Source organism: Balaenoptera borealis (assembly GCF_965194805.1).
Source record: "Balaenoptera borealis genome assembly, chromosome: 1".
Lineage (NCBI taxonomy): Eukaryota > Metazoa > Chordata > Mammalia > Artiodactyla > Balaenopteridae > Balaenoptera > Balaenoptera borealis.
Window position 1 is genome coordinate 156,713,694 of NC_138860.1, and position 21,855 is coordinate 156,735,548.

The 21,855-nt window shown below is 43.9% G+C and overlaps 1 protein-coding gene across 4 annotated transcripts in view; it reads left to right on the forward strand.

The window, feature by feature from the left end:
* TESK2 (testis associated actin remodelling kinase 2) overlaps positions 1-21,855 on the forward strand; it is a 103,953-nt gene that overhangs the window by 79,860 nt on the left and 2,238 nt on the right. For 2 of the 4 annotated variants that reach the window (XM_082364873.1, XM_082364870.1), the window contains 5 exons: positions 10,236-10,382; positions 20,239-20,321; positions 20,548-20,632; positions 20,890-20,973; positions 21,187-21,273. In XM_082364873.1, the coding sequence (XP_082220999.1) occupies positions 10,236-10,382; positions 20,239-20,321; positions 20,548-20,632; positions 20,890-20,973; positions 21,187-21,273 (486 nt within the window). The remainder of the gene's footprint in view (positions 1-10,235; positions 10,383-20,238; positions 20,322-20,547; positions 20,633-20,889; positions 20,974-21,186; positions 21,274-21,855) is intronic. The other 2 variants (XM_082364871.1, XM_082364872.1) reach the window with 2 other exon arrangements.

Here is a 21,855-nt window from a genome sequence, read left to right on the forward strand (position 1 = left end):
TCTCTTTTTTTTTTTTTTTTTTTGGCCGTACAGTATGCAGGATCTTAGTTCCCCAACCAGGAATTGAACCCATGCCCCCTGCACTGGAAGCGCAGAGTCCTAACCACTGGACCGCCAGGGAATTACAGAGGGCACATCATTCTGACACTTGAGATGGTCTGAAACCAAAGAAAAGGCTCTCTCTTTTTCCTTACAGCTGTAGATACTTATGTATACACCAGACCTCAAGTCTGTTTTCTCTGCAGTAGAATCAGAACTGGCTGAGTCCTCTGTTTCCACCCCTTCCTTTGATAACTCCAACTAGTCTTTGTGAATTTTTGTGAACTTGCGGGTAATTAGTTACCTATCTGACCCTTAGCCTTCAGAGGAGATTTCTGCCTGTACTTGGAGTGACTATTGGGTTGGGAAGTTGTCTTCCACATAGCAAATTGGAAACCTTTCCTCCCTTTCTACCCCCCTACCTACCGTTTGCCACTAGAAGATACCATTTGAGCTTATAGTTGCCTCTAACTTTTGCTTGACTTCTTCCTTACCCAGAGACCAAGTAGTGTGTTGATATGGGCAGAAGAGGTAGAAGAAATGATTAGCTCATTTGAGGACAGAGTCTCCTTTGATATAAATCACCTTAATTAGAAACTTAACCTCTTTTGGTTTCCATTTTTCATTTTGTCCACTGTCAAGCCCTTACTCCTGAGATCTGCTAAGGGGAGGCAGGATGTGTTGTCTTCCTTAATAGATTGCTTTGTTCACTCTGAGCCCAATCACCAGGTGAATGTCAGAGGTTCCTGTCTGAAGCTGGAGAATGTGGGGTTGTAGTAGATGTGGGGTAGCAAGCTGGAGGGAAGAATGTTTTTAAACATGACCTTAATATCCATGTTGCTGGTAGAGATATTATGGACTTGGGGATAGGAAAGCAAGCTGGATGGAGTAGTCAGGAGCCCTGGGCTGATCGTAAATCATGTCTGAAACCATCGATTGCTAGTAGAGCTTTATGGGGCAAAGAAAATAGTCTTATTATTATCTTAGTTCATTTCTTTGAGAAGATTTGTTTTACAGATTTATCTTTTAATGTTTATTTAAACAAATTTGATTTTGATTATCAGATGTTTGCTGTAAGAATTAAAAATCTGTGGGAAAAGTTTAGTCGTTCCTTTTTTTTTTTTTTTTTTTGTCTGTGTTGGGTCTTAGTTGGGGCACACAGGATCTTCGTTGCGGTATGCGGGGTCTTTCTTTGTGGTATGCAGGGTCTTTAGTTGTGGTGCATTGGCTGTCTATTTGTGGCACGTGGGCTCAGTAGTTGTGGCGCGAGGGCTTAGTTGTCCTTCGGCATGTGGGATCTTAGTTCTCCGACCAGGGATCGAACCTGTGTCCCCTGCATTGGAAGGTGGGTTCTTAACCATTGGACCACCAGGGATGTCCCAGTCATACTTTTTTGAATCTTGTGGGTAAACAGTCATTTTGTTGTTTATGGTAGTTTACGTGCATAGAAAAACACTCTTACTACTTCAGGTGCGTTAAACAAACATGTTCTTAAAGTGGTGAATGGGTTATACTAAGTGTCTGTGGGAAGTGTGAGGAAAGAGGGGGCAATATCTTTATGGCCTCTTCTACTTGGCTTTCAGCTACTGATAAAAGAAATACCCTCTATAATTTTCAAAAGGAGATCTTAGATATATTTTTTAAGTCCATATGATTCTGACCATTTTAAGGAATCTGCTGACAGTGTCAAAGGATCCTTAATTTCATATTACTGAGTGGCCAAACACACTGTTTTGTATTTTGCTTTAAATTCATTGCTACCATAGTATCTGCCATATAGTAAGCATTATTAAATGTTTGTTTTGCATGATATTTATCAGAAAATTCCTCTAAAAGCACATTTCTCTTTTTGATCTTAAGTTACATTAATGACAGAATTGGGAGGGCTTCAAATAAAAGAGGGAACTTAAAATCTGCCTCTATTTATTTAAATGTACTTAATCATTCATTTATTAATTCAACAATTTATTGTTTGTGTCACTGGATACTGGGCTTACAGAGTTGAGAAAGATCTGGTCCCTGCCATCAAGGTTATAGTACAACATGATAAGCAATAGTAGAAATACATACAGGGGACAAAAGTGGCACAAAGTATGGGATGGGGTATCAGGAAATGCTTTCCAAAATAAGAGACTCAAGCTGGGTTTAGAAGGATGAATAAGAATTAGCAAACTGTGAAGGGGAAGAAGAGTATTCTGGGCAGTAAACATATATGAAGGCAGAGAGAGTGAAACATTTAAATATTCTGAAACACATTTTGGGTTCCCTTTCTCTTTGAATCAGTTCATTACTACTGACTGTTTGAGTCAGGCAGGTCCCGGTGGACCTCCTGGAGTGGAGGCTGAACCGTGGCAAACTCAGGCCTTGGCAGATGTGTGGATGTGCACTTGCAGTGGCTGTGGAACCTCAAGCTGAGAACAGGAGGCTCCTTTGGAGCATGAGCCTCCCACAGGGCGCTCTTGGGATGCCTGTCCCAGAATTACCCAGGGCAGTAACAAAGCTTTCTTTTCTTCTTTAAACCAAGCCAGCAGGATGGGATGTCTGCTAGCCTTTGTGTTTGGAGCCAACCAACAAATATACAGTGGCCAGCACAATGGCATTGTTGGGCTTCAGTGAAAACTAGGTCGGGGCCCAGGCCCTCCTCTGCAGAGGGCCCATCCAGAGAAGAGGTTTGACAAGCCACTGATTTGGCTATTTGGCATTGATGCTGGTTTCTGATGGGCTTCTGACTTACTTTTGGTATATAAGATTGTAGGATCTCTTCCCCTTGTTTCTCTCAACACATCTATTTGGAATCTCTGAGTTGCCTTTGACTCTTTTTCCTCAGTTCTCATATCTACCACTCAGTTGCTGAATCCTTTAGATTCTACCTCTGCTTATTCTAACTCTAGCCCACTTTTTCATGCCTATGATAGCATTCTAAGTCAGGCATTTGGTCGTCTCTCATCTGGACTGATGCAGTACCCTTCAAACCTCCCTCTAGCTCCTCCTCTATCCTGCTACCACCATGAGCTTTCTAAAATGTAGTTTTGGTCATGTATTAGTTTCCTAGGGCTGCCATAACAAAGCACCACAATGTGAGTGGCTTATAAAGACAGAAATTTATTCCCTCATAGTTCTGAAAGCTAGAAGTCTGAAATCAAAATGTTGGCAGGGTCTTGCTTTCTCTGAAGGCTCTAGGGGAAGATCCTGCCTTGCTTCTTCCTAGTTTCTCTTGGTGTTCCTTGGCTTACAGATGCATCACTCAAACCTTTGCCTCCATCGATACATGACATTCTCCTTGTATGTCTGTGTCTCCTCTCCTCTTTTTGTTAAGATACTGGATTAAGGATCCACCTTACTCCAATAGGACCTCATCTTACTTGATTACATCTGCAAAGACCTTATTTTCAAATAAGGTCACATTCACAGGTACCAGGGGTTAGGAATTGAGCCTATCTTTTTGGGAGACATAGTTCAACACACAATAGATTATATTATACCTTTACCTATAAACCTTTAGTGGTCCCCATGATCTGCTAAGTTAACTATAGATGTTTCATCTTGGTGTTACAGAACTTCTACACTAACAATAAATATAATAATAATAGCAATAATAACAACTAACATATTGAGAACTTCCTTTGACATTGTTCTAAGCATTCTACACATCAGTTCATTAAATCTTCATAATTCTATGGATTAGGTTCTATTATTATTCCCATTTTATAGATGAATGTTAAAGAGTAACTAACCCAGGGTCACACAACTAGTCAGAGATGAGGTTCAATCCTAGGCAGTCTAACTCTGCAGTTTGTGGGCTTCACCACTATAATGTACTGCCCAGCTTTACTTTTTAGCTTTATCCCTTCTCCCCTACTTATATTTTATGCAGGGAAAGAAAAACAAAAAGGAATAACTACTAATCTCTGCACTTTATCTTTGTGTTCCTTATGCATAAAATGTCTTTTTTACTCCCAACCCTATATATGGGCTTCCAGGAAACAGATCTGAATCCTCAATGGGTGGTTAGCCAGGCCTATGTGGGGGAAGGTATTCCAGGTAAAGGGACCAGCAATGTGCACAAACGTGCAAGTAAGGAGGGGTCAGACCCTTATAAGCAGGAGTGAAAGACTTTGTATGCCATGCTAAGGATTGTGGATTTTATCCTAAGAGTAATAGGGCATCAGTGAATAATTTTAACAAGGGAGTGGCTTCAGTTGGCATTTTAGAAGGTTAATCTTGGCTGTATTAAGGAAAATGGATTGGAATGAGAGCTAAGTCTGTTCAAGATGTAAGAAGGGGAAAAGGGGCTTCCCTGGTGGCGCAGTGGTTGAGAATCTGCCTGCCAATGCAGGGGACACGGGTTCGAGCCCTGGTCTGGGAAGATCCCACATGCCGCCGAGCAACTAGGCCCGTGAGCCACAATTGCTGAGCCTGCGCGTCTGGAGCCTGTGCTCCGCAACAAGAGAGGCCGCGATAGTGAGAGGCCTGTGCACCGCGATGAAGAGTGGCCCCCACTTGCCACAACTAGAGAAAGCCCTCGCACAGAAACAAAGACCCAACACAGCCATAAATAAATAAATATTAAAAAAAAAAAATCACAACCCTAAGAGGTACAGAAAATATTAAAAAAAAAAAAAAATAAAGAAGGGGAAAAGAAGACTAGTTAGAAAGCTAATGGCATAACCTAGGGGAGGGATGATGATGATTAGATATTGATAGTGGGGAGAATGAGTTGTGTACTGTGAGCTAAGCACTGTGCTAGACATACTTTGTATACCGTATCTCTTTTAATTATTCCCTACCTTTGATTAAATACCAAATCATATTGGTTCTACCTCTGAGATGTCTTCAGATATTAACCTCCTTTCCATTCTTGCTGCCATTGTCTTTCTCAGGCCTTTGTTACTTCTCACCTGGATGATTCCAGAAGCCTCCTAACTGTTCTCCCAGCCTCAATTCTTGACCTTTCCGTACAGTTTTTACATTACTGTTAGAATGATATTTCTGTGAAGCATGTCTGATCATTGTCCTGTATGAAAAAAAATTGTTAGTTGATTATATGTCATCTCTACTGGACTGTGAACTCGACTAGACTAGACTGTGAACTAAGGGCAGGGACTCGCCCCACTTAGTTTTATGTTTTTATGTAGTAGGTTTTCAGTGTTTGTGTAGGTGGATGGATAGATGAATGGGTCTACCTCAGGACAACTGTGCTAATTAAGTGGCAGCAAATGATCTCTGTTAGTTGGATGGTAGCACATTTATCTGCCTTGGGTAAGTGCCCTAGCTCTAGGCTATTTGGGTAGATTCTTCAAAAAAGGTACAATAATTCTTACAGTTGATGTTTTCTTCAGAACCTCTCCGAATATGTCTTTGAACCACTGTTCATAGATGTTTGTTTGATTACAGGTATCAGTACATTGATAATTCAAAGTTAAAAAAAAAAAGGTAACCGTTTGCCTTGTTCTTCTGACTGGTTATGATTGGGTGAGGTTATGGTGAGAATCAGCAAGAATTGAGAACAGGAGCCCTGGGTGTAGTGAATGTTACTTCAGGGAGAGGTAAGTATTGCCTAGTCCTGCTCCAGAATATTCTTTGTATGGGCATGTTTATGTGTCTGTCTGTGTCTGAGTGGTACTGTCAGAGCCTATAGGGTGTATGTCGGAAGAACCATACTCTCAGCCTAGACAACTCTTAACTATCTTTTTAGGATCCAACTCAGGTGTTACTTTTTCTCTGAAACTTTCTAAACTCCTCAGTATCTACTTTCATACCCAAGTATTTACCTCTGCTAAAGGGTTATTAGTATTATTTAGTTACCTATGTGTATTTCATTGAACTTCTTTAAGGTGTAAACTGAGTGTTTACATACCTACATTTACTATGTGGTTGGGACTCTTCCAATCACTGGGAGATATAATGTTGATGTAAATGGACAGGTTCTTACTCTCATAAGGGGGTGACAGGAATGGGAGGAGCGCTTAATAAATCTTTGTAGAAATAACCTGAATTGATATTCCTTTTTTTTTTTTTGGCCACACCGTGAGGCTTGTGGGATCTTAGTTCCCCGGCAACCAGGGATTGAACCTGGGCCCATGGCAATGAAAGTGCCACTGGACGGCAAGGGAATTCCCTGAATTGATATTTCTGAGTGGAGAATTAAGTGTCCACTTACCCGTCCCTTTGATGATTTTCTAGGGTGTTGGCATATGATTTCTTACATACATAGTAATATTGTTTAGTCACCAAACACACATTTGTTTACTGAGTGCCTTCTAAGAAAAGAGTCTTTAATAAAATCAAGTATCAAACACAAATGAAATGGCAGAAACGCTAACATTTTATTAGACCATGAAGAGGAGAGGTTTTGGTGTAGGTAAAGTTGGGGAACAGTCACTTAGAGGTATTGAAGTACCTATAACACATTTGATTGGCTGATACTATAGTTTTCTGAACTTGAAAGTTTAAAAGAACAACAATAAAAGTTGTAAAATCTTCTCTCTCTAGTAGGTATTTAAATGTGTTGCCAGTGCCTTAGGTGGTTTTGTAGAGCTCCCAAGGGAGTGGTCTGGAAGAAAATGAAAGCAAAGCAGCTGTTATCCCCAGCCCGGAAAGCTGAATGTGCTGGAACAGTTGTTCTTGCCTCTGCTTCCCACAGAGGGATTTGTTCAGAACACACACCAGCTGAGTCTGCACAGGGAGTTGCTTATAGGGAAGTGGACATTCCGACTAATGGGCACACAGTGTAGCAACTTAGAAATCTTCCTTCTTGGCAGATCTCAAACTTCCTTTCCTCATACATGCAAAGGTCTTGAGACATTGAGAAGTTGTGGTTTCTGAGGGCCCAGAGGCTTATCAGCTCCACCAAAGTATTCACCAAAGGCAGGCAAGAGAAGTGGGTTGTAACAATAAATTCCATTTGGTTTCCCTCTCTGGATCTGGTTTGTGCTTTTTCCATCTTGCCAGGAAAAGTCAGAGCCCACTAGCCAGTGTGGTTCCTCACCTTGTCTCACCTCTCTCCTCTGCTCTCCACCCTGTGGCTTGGTCTGTGGATTTCTCAGGTTTTCAGAGACATGACTGGACAGAGTAATAAACATGTGTTTCTCTGAACCAGAATCAAGAGTCTCTGGCTTAGCCTGGCCCACAGAGAATACACATACAGGCTTTTCACCAGTCTTTTCTGCCTGGCCCTCAGGAGGAAGCCTGAGTGGCTCCCAAAGTCAGGCCTTCCATGTCACACTGTCACCACGCCAAAGAAGTGAACCACCACCTCTTCATATCTTTTTCACTCTCAGAGCTAAAGAAATTTGTCTGCATGTTTAGCTGTCAGCTTCATTGCCCCCATATAGCTTGGAATTTGCAAGTTCAGTTTCTTTTTAGCAAATGAGCACCTCAGACATAAACTGTGAACAGATTCAACTAGAGTGAAGAGACGAGGGCACTATGCTAATGCTGTCGTTATGCCTCGTTTTGAGATTTCCAAAGCTGGATTATCAAGCAAGATGAAGCAGATCAACAGGTTTCCCTTTTGAGAAGTTTGGCGTATCTTTAGCCATTCTCTCTGCCTTGCCAGACCTGATCCACTTCATCCAAGGATCTGAAGTGCTGCATCGTGCTGCCCCCAACTGGTTCTTTTTGGTGCTTATGTTACCACATCAGAAGATCTCATTATATGGAACTTATATTTTTTTCTTAGCACTTTCATGTATTTGTATTCCATTCTTATAATAACATTGTGAGGTATCTGGATCATGGGTTATCATACCTACTTTTTATGTGGGAAAACTGAAGGGTAGCCTTATTAGTTGATTTGTCCAAAGTAAAATGGCTGTTGAGTCAGACTTGGACTAAAATTCAGATTTTAAAATGTGTGTGTGTGTGTGTACATATATATATATATATATATATATATTTTTTTTAATTTGGTTGCACTGGGTCTTAGTTGTGGCAGGTGGGCTCCTTAGTTGTGGCTCCAGGGCTCCTCAGTTGTGGCTCGCAGGCTCCTTAGTTGCAGCATGTGGGCTCCTTAGTTGTGGCTCCAGGGCTCCTTAGTTGCAACTCACGGGCTCCTTAGCTGTGGCATGCAAACTCTTAGTTGCGGCAGGCACGTGGGATCTAGTTCCTTGACCAGGGATAGAACCCGGGCCCCCTGCGTTGGGAGCGTGGAGTCTTATCCACTGCACCACCAGGGAAGTCCCTAAAATTCATTTCTTGCCTTCTATCCCATTAGGTTCCCAAGTCTTTTGTAAATTCAATATCACCCCCACTCCAAAAAAGTATTAAGAGCTTAATTTTAGGCTTAGAGGAATTTGCCCCTTTTTCTCCCTTGGAAAGAGGAGGGAGATAATACATCATGTAAGGTTTGAATAAATTCATGAATTTAATTGGCAAAAAATTTTGAGCTCCTGTACTGCATGAGGCTCTCTGTACCCAGACACCATGGCTCTCCAATGTAATGTAAGGGTAGAGCATGAACTCTGGAGCCAGACTGCCTGAGTTTGAACCCTGGCTCTGCTGCTTAATAATTGGGTAACCTTGAGCAAGCTGCTTAACCTCTAAATGCCTTTTGTAAAATGAGAATAATAGTACACTTACCTTAGGGTTATATGAAGATTAAGTGATGTAATTAATGGAAAGTTCTCAGAGTAGTGCCTGGCACAAAGCAAGTACCAAGTAAATAAATATTAGCTGCAGCTGCTGCTGCTATTTTTGTTATTATTATTTATTATCTGTATATAAATAGGCTTATTGGCTCTTTAAAAAAAAGGGCAAAGCAGCTCTTCATGGGTATGTAGGAATGACGAACAGCCAAATTTCTTGAAAGAGTACATCTTCATGTCGTTTCCCCTTAGCCTTATCTCCTACTCACTCCTCAATTCACTTTGATCTTACTCTGGTCTTAACCACTTTACTGAAACTGCTCTGGCCATGGTTGCCAGTGAATTCTCAGTTGCAAATTCAGTAGACACTTTTCAGGCTCATCTTACTTGATCTATAGCATTTGATACTATTGGTCATTTCCTCTTTGGAATGTTTTCCTCCTTTGGCTTCTGTGGTGACATTCTTGCTTGCTTCTTCTTCCTCTGCCTACTCCTTTAAATGCTACAGTTGCTTGGGATTCTGGTAATTTCCCACCTTACATGTTAACCCCTGGGCAGTTCCATACATTCCTTAGCCTCAGTGACTACTTCAGCTCAATGTCATTGCCTCCTAAATGTTAGTCTCTAGCCCAGACTTTGCTCCTAAACTTCAAACTGACTCTGTATAGGACATCTCCACATGTCCTTAAACCCAACATGTCCTACTTGAACTCACTATCTTTTAACATTGCCTCTTCTAAAAACCTGCTCCTCTCCCTGTATTCTGGATATTTAATAATGGCACCCAGGGACCAGTAGCCTGCGATCAACCTAGGAGCTTTTCATTGCCCTTATCCCCCCCATCCAGCATTCATCAAGTTTTTTTTGACTTTGCCATCTAAATCTTGAATCTTGCTCTATTCCAGTGCCTCCACTATTGCCTTAACTCAGGCATTCTTCTTTCACCAGGATTATCGCAATAATCTCCTAACCTATTTTCCCTTCTCCGTATTCTCCACTCTAATCCATCTATCATACCATTGCTAAAATAATCTTTTTTTAAAAAACAAATATGAACATGTTGCTCTTTTGCTTAAAAGGCTTCTTTTGTTCCTTATAGACAGGATAAAGTCCATATACCTTAGCAAAGCATATCAGTCTCACCTGCCTCTCCTCTCATGCACTCTGACCGTATTGAGTAAATTAGTTTCCTGAATACACCATGCTCTTCACCTATAACTTTACGTATGCGGCTCCCTCTGTGTGGACTTTCTTTCCTGCTCCCCCAAGTCATCCTTTGGACTCCTTTATTTCCTTTGTGCAGCTTTCTCTGACATGCCTAGACTGAGTTAGTAACTTTATCCTCTGTGCTGCACAGTGCTGTCGTACCTATATAAAGCCATCTTTTAGCATTTACTACGTTATATTGTTTGTCTATATCCCTTAATAGATTGTGATCTTCTCAAAGGAAGGTGCAGCACCTACCATAGTGCCTGGATGCAGAATAAGCCCTCAGTAACTTCAAAAAAAAAAATACAGTCTCTATCTTCTAGGTGTCTACTCTCTAGTGGTTTCACCACCATCCTAAGCATTCCTGACAAATGGTAGCTGGGTTTTCCTTCTGTTTTGCAGTATATCAACTCTGGAAACCTGGAACAGTTGCTAGACAGTAACCTGCATTTGCCCTGGACTGTGAGGGTGAAACTGGCTTATGACATAGCAGTGGGCCTCAGCTACCTTCACTTCAAAGGCATTTTCCATCGGGACCTCACATCTAAGGTACGAAGGCTTTACATGCACTACTCTTTGAGACACTGTCTTCCATTACCAAGAAAACTGTGTTAAGAAACCAGTCATTAATGTGCTTGAGAATGATGGAGATCTCTTATAAATTCAACATTCAGTCACAGAGGATACAACTTATTACTATGTACACCTAGTCCTTAGAAAGCCAATCTCGGCTCACAGTGGGTACCTTTCATTGCTGAGTCTGGCAACACATACATCTTGAGAACCTTCACTCTTGGCTTCAGGTCCTGAATGTGTGTTGCAGGAGTAGATGGCATGAGGACACTTAAGAGGTTCTTGCCCTATAGGAGTGACAGCAGTCAAGGTAATGTGGGAGCCTGTCTCTTAGTGTTTTCTCCCATGGCCTCCAGCAGGAGTTCTGTGATTTTTAGTCACTTGAGTGTAGGTTTTGAAAGCCATAATGTACTGACCCATTTTCTTTCTGTGTGATTGAGTTTCTGCCATCCTGCCAGTTCCTCTTTGGTGTCAGCTGGTCTCTGTAGTATTCTCTTGCTGTCCAAATTGCTGTGTGACCAGGTTAGAAAAGAGTTGCTTTTAGAGGAAGTTGGCCATACTACAAGGCAGACACCTCAGGGCCAAGTAGCACAGGACATCACGTGACAAGGCTTATATAAAATAGTACTGTTTGATCATTGATATGGGAACTATAAATCATCTAATATAACTTCTGTCCAAGAGCTGATTTAAAGTCTTCTAGGGAGGTATTATAGAAGTTTTGTACCTGCCCAAGAATAGCTGTTATTTCATTCTGCACCCTCAACACATACATATGCACACACACGCACATGCATACACATACTCCTACAGCCCTTCTGTCATGGATGAGGGGTATGGGAGCCTGTTATAAGAAAAAGTTTGCGAAGGGAACAAAAGCAGGCTGTGCTGTCAGAGCCAATAAGACCTAGAGCAGTGAGTCTCTGGCTACCTCACATTAGAATGGTTCTGGTGTTCCAAACAGCAGTACTGTCCTCGAGGGACCCTGGCCATTGGTTTGTGAGTACTACACAGAAAATAGCTTTGGGGAGGTGCTTGTAGGGCCCCTAGGTGTGGCAGGGCCATTTGTAGTCAGCTGCACTGTTACTGAAGGAGCACTAAGACTGGCAGGTGGAATCTGGTGACCAGCTGAGACCTAGTTGTGAGGAGTCCTTTATCTTCATTGGTATAAGCAAGGACTGGACAGTTGGACAGCTGGGACCTGGAAGGTGGTATCATTTCCTTTCCTCAGACTTTTCTCCTTCCTTAGAATGTTTTAGAAACTCAAAACTTAGAAAACTGCACTTGTTCCAGGCAAATGGGTGGGGTTGTATCAACTTAGATACTGCCTTAAGTTGGTAGTATACTCTCACCTTAGGCATGCAACTAAAATCAAGTTGCTGGGGCTTCCCTGGTGGCGCAGTGGTTAAGAATCCGCCTGCCAAGGCAGGGGACACAGGTTCGAGCCCTGGTCCGGAAAGATCCCACATGCCGCGGAGCAACTAAGCCCGTGCGCCACAACTACTGAGCCTGCACTCTAGAGCCTGTGAGCCACAACTGCTGAGCCCTCGTGCCACAACTACTGAAGCCTGCGTGCCTAGAGCCCATGCTCTGCAACAAGAGAAGCCACCACAATGAGAAGCCCGTGCACCGCAACGAAGAGTAGCCCCAGCTCATTGCAACTAGAGAAAGCCTGCGTGCAGCAACAAAGACCCAACGCAGCTAAAAATAAATAAATAAAATAAGTAAAAAAAAAAAAAAATCAAATTGTTGCTTCCTACTCAGAGAGCATCATTTCTTCTAAGGTGGAGGGAGGCCATGGCAAGTTATCTGTCAGTCACACAGGTATTTCCTGTGCACCTACATGAGTGTCTCCGGTGCCTGGTACCATGAATGAAGGGATATTTGAAAAAGATAATTTCTGACCAGAGGTAGTCTTGTTGGGAAATAACTGAAGAATAGTTCATAGCATTTTATAATTGAGTGTTCAGCTATAGACTATAGTTTTTCAGACAAAAGAAAGATCACTAGGCTAGGGTAGCTAGGCTTTCTGGAGGAAAGTCCTCCACTACCAATGAGTTCCTAAGAACTCATCATATTCTCTTCAGTGCCCCCAAAACACTTTGTCCCATTGTGCTAGTGTCCAAGTGTGATTCTGTCTGGGATTGTCATAGTGTATGTATTGTAAAAATGACTAACCTTTTTGGAACTATAGGGTAAGACCACTGTCCTTTGGTTTTCCTAATAGGGAGTGGGTATTCCCATGTCAGTTGGCTTGAGATGAGAAACTAGGAATTTAGGAGAAAGAACTCCCTGGTATCACTGGGCTGTACTTTCTTGGGTCTGAACTTTAGGGGGTGGTGAGAACAAATGACTTTGCAACCTGGAGACAGGCTCGGAAGTACACTCTAGGGAATCTCAAGTTGAAGAAAAACTTCATTGCCCTTTTTATCATCCCTGAGCTTTTGGTAAAGTTTTGTCTAAATGTTTTATCTTCATAGTGTTGCAGAGATTAAGGAGAAGTTTGTGTGTCCCCACCTAGACCAGAGCAGCCCCACCCAGGAGACCTGTGTGATGGTGACAGTGACCATAAGAATGAGAAGCCCAAGGGAGAAGTCTAAAGGGACAGAGTAGGGCTTTGAAATTTCCAAATTATCTCCTTATTGTCCACCTTGGGTCTGAGTTTGATTTCTTTAAGGACAATAAAAGGTTTACTTATATTCTAGCGTGTACACTTCCTATTATTTGATGGTTCTGTTGTGTCCGTGTCTCCCACCAACACATGAGTTTCTCAAATGCCGCTCATATTCACCTTTTTATTCCTAGCACCTAACATATAGAGCCTGTCAGAGTAGGGGCTTCCTGGCCCTCTTTCAGAAAATGTGCTTGATGGCACAGAGGCCAAAACATCTGCTTGAGAACTGAGATTTTGAGTCCCACACCCAGTTTTGTCCCACCTCTTTAAATGACCTCAGTGCTCGTGGGTCCTTAGTGTCCCCAGTCTATTGACCTCATAGGAGTGATCAGTCCGGGCTTTTCAGGCCAGAGCTAACAGGAGGGATTTAAAGTAGTAGGAGCGTGTTCCAGCTAGGTATACCAGGATAGAGAGAAGCACATGCCTTTTTCCAAATGATCCTGAGCCTATGGTAGCGGCAAAGAGGATCACTGGTTTCCAGTCAGAGTGCCTATTGAAAGCAGTATTGCCTTTGTAGGATTCACACATCAGTGGTTACTGCAATACTGTTTTCAAGAGTGAAGAGTCTGTCAGATATAGCTGTTCTGTCTAATTTTGTAATTATTGCGGTGCTGATGATTTACTTAGAAGCAAGTGTGATGCAGTGTGGCTTTAAAAACATTCCATTCTTGAGCTCCATCAAGAAGTGGCAACAGCCACACACAGGCTAGGAGTGGCTGGTACAACTGTACGTGAGCCTTGGCTCTTAGGGGCAGCTGGGAGAGCAGTTTCTTTCTGCTTAATACTGTTACTGCCCAGGATCAGGCAAGCACCACTAGTCTTTTTGGATTTCCCCTAGGAGTGTGAATTATGTATTGTACCTCTCTTCTTGGTTGCTGGGTTTTTGTTAGTTAGTTTGTTTGTTTTGGGTTTTTTGGGGGGTGGGAATGTTTTTTTGTTTTTTGTTTTTAACTCCAAAGAATCCACTCTGGCCATTCCACTAGAGTGAAAAGCCTATCTAGCTGTGATCTTAGGCTAGGAACCCCACAACTAGGAACAGAAAATGCCAATTTTCAGAGTCTGAAGAGAGCATGAATTAGAAACAAAGTTGAATGCTGGGGGGAGGTAGAGAGTGTGTATTAGGGCACCCTGTAGTCATTTTTTATAAAGAGAACCATCAACAGCCTTTGGGAACCATTTATACTGTGCTACTAGAGGACATAGAAATTACTAGAATGCAATCTGTACCATCCCTGGGCTCTTAGTCAAGTTGGAGAGACAGATATGTGAGTAGATTATTTCCCAAGAATTACAGAAAAGAGAGGGGATCACATGGTGGGATGGAGGGGAAGGGAAGGGATGGGACACATTACAGCAAACCAGATAATCTTTTGAGACTTGGACTGCAGCCGTCTCTGGGACATTTAGGAGGGCAATTCAGTCTCTGATCTCCCTGTGGTATGAAAAGAAACTTTTAACCCTTCTTGAGATGTAGAATCAGTACTTTCTTTCTAAGTGGGTTTATGGGTGAATTTGTTGGTGATAAGTGGAGAGAGGTGTTGGCACATGGAAAGCCTTTTTTTTGTTGTTCTAGAAATATCTTTAGCTTAGAGCTAACACTCACAAATGGGCTTGGCATTTCTCCGCTCAAGTGGTTTTATTCAGTGCCAATACTGACTGTGCAGCTGTTCTAGGAGACCTCAGGATCTGCTCTTAGGTGTCTACTCTGGCCCAGTTCTGAAGGATTTGTGTTGGCTTCCAGAAATGCATTCATGGCCACCTTTTGAGTCTTGTCAGCTCAGTCCCCATTATGGAGAGTCGAATGTATGATTAGTGTATGCCTTTTCACCTGCTTTTGAAAGAAGCTTCAGTCATCTATCCGGGCTTTCATATAACAAACTTTTGCTAAGTTCTTTCTGTGTGTCTGTGCTAGGTTAGAGATACAGAGATAAATGGAATCATTCCCTGCCCTTGACGAGGCAAACATGTAAGTCTCTCTGCTACGGTGTGATGTATTATAATAGGAGTAGGACAAAGAAGAACGGGAGCCAGGAAGCAGCAGTGCCTGGGCCCCTCTTTGAACCCGAAAAGGTCACCTGTCGCCTCAGGGAAGTCTGACTGGGCCTTTCTTATGTCTGCTGCTTATTCCAGGCATACTTTTGAATAAAGCATTCTTCATCCTCTGTTTAGTGGACTTTGTATCCCACACAGCCTGAAAATTAGTCTGGCTTCTTCAGAACCCCACAGTGGTCTGAGCTTCATATTTTGTACTCTGTAGTCAAATAGTCTGTACTGGGGCCATGTCCAAGTCGGGTGAGAAATGCAAGCATTACACTAGGTGCCCTTGGATTAACCAACGTTGGAGGTAGGGGCTAGCATCCCAGATGAAGGGGTCTTATTGTATTGCCTGCACAAACAGTGCTGCCTTCTCCATGGGCCCTGGCCCCTTTTGCTATCTTTTTTTTTTTTTTTTAATTAATTAATTTATTTTTGGTTGTGTTGGGTCTTCGTTTCTGTGCGAGGGCCCCCTCCAGTTGCGGCAAGCGGGGGCCACTCCTCATCGCGGTGCGCGGGCCTCTCACTATCATGGCCTCTCCTGTTGCGGAGCACAGGCTCCAGACGCGCAGACTCAGTAGTTGTGGCTCACGGGCCCAGTTGCTCCGCGGCATGTGGGATCTTCCCAGACCAGGGCTCGAACCCGTGTCCCCTGCACCAGCAGGCAGACTCTCAACCACTGCGCCACCAGGGAAGCCCCCTTTTGCTATGTTAAGACTACATTGTTCCTGCCATGGCCTTGCTGTCTCTAGTGGAAAGCTTTTCAGCCAGTTCCTCTGGAGAGGCCAAAATCATTAGGAGGGATCCCTTTAGAATCAGGAGACCTGTGTCTTTACCACTTATAGTTGTAAGCTACACTTTTCTCATCTTAAATGTAAAAATCTCAGATCTGCCTACCTGACAGTGTTGTTTGAATCACTTGGATTATGTTTATGAAAAATGTTTTGTAATTCTTAAGGTACCACACAGACAGAAGTAGACAATCTGTCCCTTGCCCAAGGGGCTAGGAAATATTCTCTAGGCCACTTCCTCTAGGCCACTTCCCTCTTAAGACATCCCTGCTTTGCTAAAGCTTATAGTCTATAGCTTACAGTCTATAGCTATAGGAAGGGGCTATAGAAACAGATACTTTCATTATAATATCTCAAATGCTAGGGTTAGAGAGAGGAGAAGCATAGGGTGCTTTGAAAAAGGATATTTAACCCAGCCTGAGGGTACAGAGAAGACTTCTTGGAGAAGGTGATGCTTGAGCTGAATCTTGAAAATTGAATTCTGCTTAGTAAGTATTGTGTGTGTGGAGGGGGGTTATATTCCAGACCAGACCAGACTGCATAAACAAAGGCATAGAGGCATAAATGGTCTGATGTGCAGACTGTGAGGCTGAAGTGGTAGGGGATAAGAATTGAAAAGAGAGGAGTCTGATCATATACTATCTAATTGGATTTTATCTTCTAGATAGGAAATGAAGAACCATTGTGGCTTTTTTAAAGTAACAGCTTTTTTGAGATATTACATAAAATAAAATTCACCCTTGCAAAGTATACATTTCAGTAGTTTTTAGTATATTCAGTAATCACCACTAACTAATTTCAAAACTTTTCATCACTCCAAAAGGAAAACCCCATGCCCTGTTCTCCTCTCCCTTCAGCATTTGGCAATCACTAATCTTTTATCAGTTTCTATGGATTTGCTTATTCTGGACGTTTCATATAATGGAATCATACAATATGTCATTGCCAGCTTTTAAGTAGGGGAGTAACACAGATTTGCATTTTACAGAGATCATGCTGGCAGAAATGAGGGAGGTGGATTATGGAGATCAAGCCTGGCCCAAGCCACAGAGACCAGTTGGAATATTGCAGTATTCAGGGGAGGATGTGAACTAGGGTAATAGTAGTGGGGATGAAGAGGGAGGGACCGATTTGAAAAACATTTAGAAGCTAAAATTACTTGGAGTAAGAGTAAAAAGTCTAGGCTGAATCTCAAGTTTCTAGCTTAGCAAACTGGGTGGACAATGGCAGTGCCAGTTGACATAAAAATATAGCTAGAGTTTTAGTTTTGGGGGAAAAAAGATGAGTTCAAGTTTGCATGTATGGAGTTCAGTGTGAATAATCCAGGAGGAGATGTCCAGAAATAGATGAGATGTGCAAAGCTGAAGCTTGAGGATAAAGGTCAGTGCTGAGGATATACATTTGGGAGTCATCAGCACAGAGGTGGTAATTAGAAAAGAAATGTGGAATAGCCTCCACAATAGAGCACAAGCTGTAGGCCCAAGATAGAACCCTGAGACCATCATCCTCATTAGGGCCTGCATTGGAGTGTGTAAAGGTGGAGGAAGAAATCCATAGTGTCACAGAAGCCAGGAGAGAAGATTCAAAAGGAACAAGAATAGCCTGTAACTAGCCTCTAATGGCTAGTCTGTTAGCTCCAGGACTGCAACGGCTTAGTCTCTGCATGCCCAGTACTAATATGATTCCTGAATCATATGTAAAAGTGCTGAAGAAAATAATCAGCAATGTCAACAGCAGCAAGATCAAGTAATAAAAGGACTGATTTTGTCTACTGAGCTTAATGCCACAGAACTCATGGGGATCCTCAGTGAGAACACTTCCAGCAGAAGCCAGTGAGGAAGGAATGGGAGATAAGGAACTAAAAACAGCAAGTGTTGCCAGCCAAACTTCACTAGCCCAGGCCCCACTAAGGGCAGGCTCAGGAGTTTATTGAAAAACCCTATAGGAACTAATCCTGGTCAGAGTTGCTCTCCATTTTCCTTCTCGCCTCAGATACAGACTCCTAAAGTTTGCTCTTTTGGTTTTCAGTATTCCTTCTCTGTCTTTGGCTCTAATGCCCAGCTGTTGGCTGTGGGGAAGCTTTAAGAGAGGCAGTGGTCACACTCCAGACCAGAGGCAGACCGGACTAGGCAGGCTTGCCCCATGTTGTAGGGCCTTGATCATCCCTGCTGTAGTCATTTCTTAGCTGCTCAGAGAAGCTACTATGAAGTCACTTCCTTCTGGATGGGTGGTTTATAATGAGTGAACAAGAGGTCTCCATGAATGTGAAGATGGGGCAGAAACTGAACAGCTTTGACAAGGGCAGTATACTGTGGTCCTGTTCTGTTCCTTACTTGCTGAATCTAAGCTGAATTTAACAGGGTTGTTTCTGAGGGCTATAAAGCAAATAGTAAATAGGACTTCAGACTGAGCCTTGGAGACAGGAACCTGAGTTGCTGGTGAAAGAGGAGGAGGAGGGGAGAAAAATAAGTGACAGATCTGAGGTGCCACTGCCTCACAAGCCAGTGCCCAACAGCCTAGGCTTTGACTGTCTAATAGAGAAGCTGGCCTAGAGCCTGTCTTCTCACAGACAGTAAAGTCAGGGAGCTGGGGTGGGGGTGGCGGAGTGCTGAGCCAGTGGACTGATGGGAGGGCCAAAGCCAGGACAAGCACAAGGATGGTCCTGCTTAGAAGCCAGAGACACTTATGTCTGCCAGGAATCAAGGGTAGGAGAGGATGTAATGAAATCACATTACATGAAATCACATTTCCCTTCCAACTCAGGGAAAGAGAGAATAGTGTGATCACATCAAAGCCAGAGTAAGGGACTAATTTGTACCTGATGTGGAGTAAGCAGGTGACTTGGCAATGCCTTGGCAACTGGACGCCAAGGCAAGGAAGAGGGAGGGCTGGTTTGGTGATATAGGGCCTTGCTGGCCCCAGAAATGTCCATGGGAGCCAAGGATCCCTGCTCCCTGCTGCCTCTGGAGGAAGGTGGGTGGAGTGAGTTGCCTCCTGAGCCAGAGTGGTATAGGGCCATTTTGAACACAGCTATTTGGGGAGAGTTTGTTGCTGCTTTGTGTTTATTTTCACGTCACTTGGGTGGGTCATCCTTTCTCTGGAGATAGCAGCATTTGTTCAATGAGCTTGTCCTGAGCCTCTCTCATGAATTGAATACTGTGAGGAAGGCAGGCCCAAACCTAAACTTGCTCCTGAGGAGCTGATGGCCTCTGCTAGGCTGTAAGAGGGAGTGGCACAGAGGGGTTAAGGGAGTTGAGATGAGAGAGAGATGAAGGTGAGAGCTGGAGAGGTCAGGACTGGAAAGGTAAGCTTGTCTTAAAACACAAAATTTTCTGAGGTGAAAAGAATTGGAAGAACATTCCAAATGGAAGGGAACAGTATAAGCAAAGGCAAAGGTTTGCAGGACCTGTTCAGGCTTCCCAAATCAAGCTTGTCTGTTACAAGTTTGGATGAAGATGTGTACATAGGGGCACCAAGGCACGAGGAGGTTGGTAGCTGGTTGGTTAGAGCCAAATCATGGAATTTTTTTCTTTGGCTGCGTTGGGTCTTCGTTGCTGTGCACGGGCTTTCTCTAGTTGTGACGAGCAGGGGCTACTCTTCGTTGTGGTGCACAGGCTTCTCATTGCGGTGGCTTCTCTTGTTGCGGAGCATGGGCTCTAGGTGTGCGGGCTTCAGTAGTTGCAGCACATGGGCTCAGTAGTTGCGGCTCACGGGCTTAGTTGCTCCACGGCATTTGGGATCTTCCCGGACCAGGGATCGAACCTGTGTCCCCTGCATTGGCAGGCAGATTCTTAACCACTGCGCCACCAGGGAAGTCCCAGAGATCATGGAATTTTAACGCCAGAGAAGAGGTTGGTTGTGATCTTGTGGGCAGTGAAAGTTGGTGTAGGCTTGGGCACTTGTCCTGTGCTTACATTACTTGGCAAGATCAGACCTGGCCTTGGGTCTCTGTGTTCTGAGGGAAGGATGAAGGGAGGCCAGGGGCCTGATGATAGCCTGTCTTCCTCCACTAGATTGTAAGCTCCAAGAGGACAAGGGTTTCTGTTCATTGAGGTATCTCAGACACTTAGAACCATGCCTAGCACATAGAAAGTAAGATAAATATTTGTTTGGAGCATGATATAGTCCTAGGGCAGCCACCAAAGATCCAGGCCTAACTCATCTCACATGGCTATCAGAGCCCCCAAGTCTGACCACGGGGGTCAGCCCAAGAGTGTGGTTTCACCAAGGAGCAGAGGACAAGGTGCCCTGTGGCAGGGAGGGGTGGTGGTAAAGTCTATGGCTGGCTGGTCCCACTTCTGAGCCACATTGTCTTCTTTTTTGGGAACCCTAGAACTGCCTGATAAAGAGGGATGAGAATGGTTACTCTGCAGTGGTAGGTGACTTTGGCCTGGCTGAGAAGATCCCTGATGTCAGGTGGGTAGCCTTAATGGGTGCTGGGGTCACAGAAGGGACTGAGGCAAAGGGAAGACTCCAGCTTCCTCCTCAGCGGCCAGGACTTGGTCACAGCCCAACCTCAGCTCCCTAAATTCAGTCAATTCTAGTGTGTGCCCATCCTTGGGGGAGAGGAATTCCCAGTGGTCAGATATCTCATTGCACCTGCCAGTGGCAAGCTCATTTTCCATGTAATCTCACCCCACAGCATGGGGAGTGAGAAGCTGGCTGTGGTGGGCTCACCCTTCTGGATGGCACCCGAGGTTCTCCGAGATGAGCCCTACAATGAAAAGGTGAGTCTGGGGACCCCAAGGTCTGGTTCTCTGTAGAATCCATTCTTAGCAGAAAGTGTCCTGAGTCACACTTCATGTATGGGGTGAGGATCTACATCCTTCGTGCCAGAAACAGGGCTGGTACCTGTCAGCTGCCTAGTGAATGAATTGAATGAAATATGGACAATAGGGCCCAGGCCTGGGCTAGTGGACATGAGGGGCAGAAACCCCACCTCTCACCCCATTGAGAGGGAAACTGAGATCTCAATTCCCACCAGGCGGACGTGTTCTCTTATGGTATCATCCTCTGTGAGATCATCGCCCGCATACAGGCTGATCCAGACTATCTTCCCCGAACAGAGGTGAGCTCCAGGATGGGGATCAGTGCCACTGGGATGGGGCTGCTTTTGAGGCCATGGAATTGTTTTTTTCTTGGGTGGAGTTGCTGGAACTTAGTCTGTGGTTACTTCTCTGGGGCAGTTCCCAGACTCTCCTGAGCAGGCCAGGATGGGTGGAGGGATTCATGACCTGGCTACCAATGTCCCCTGGTCCTTCCCCTCCATACCCATCCACAGAATTTCGGGCTGGACTATGACGCTTTCCAGCACATGGTGGGAGACTGTCCCCCAGACTTTCTGCAGCTCACCTTCAACTGTTGTAATGTGAGTATCTTTTTCCTCCTGGCTTTTGTTGGGGCTGGCTGAACCCTGTTCACCTGGTTAGGACTTTAGGGAGAGGCTGCTAATTAGCCTTACAGGGACCTGTTTTTCACTGATGAGTGACAGTGCCCACATTCCCTCCTTTAGGCCTGCCAGACTCTGGTCCAGAGCCTTGGACCAAGGAAAGGAAAATTGCTTTGTATTATCCTGTCCTCAGCTTGTAGTGTAGACCTACCACCCCTTGCCTTAGATATTGATGGAGCTCTGGTCAGATTTTAGTTGGACTGTGTGCTCAGCTGGTCCAAGACCCGTGAGAAAAGCTCTTGTTAGCCTTTATTTTATATAGCTCTGGGGTTGGACCTACCTGTTATGACTAAGGGGGTAGCTGGGCCTTGTCCAGGTAGCTTCCAGAAACATGTTAGCTGCAGAACTCAACAAAGAATAGAACCAACCAATGTGAACATACCCTTTTGGAGGGTTCTCTGCCAAACAAGGGGATAAGACATATACAGAAAGGCTGCTGAGATAGGGGAGGATATTAGACAATAGCATCTTCCCTGACCTTAATTTTGGGACTCACTCTTG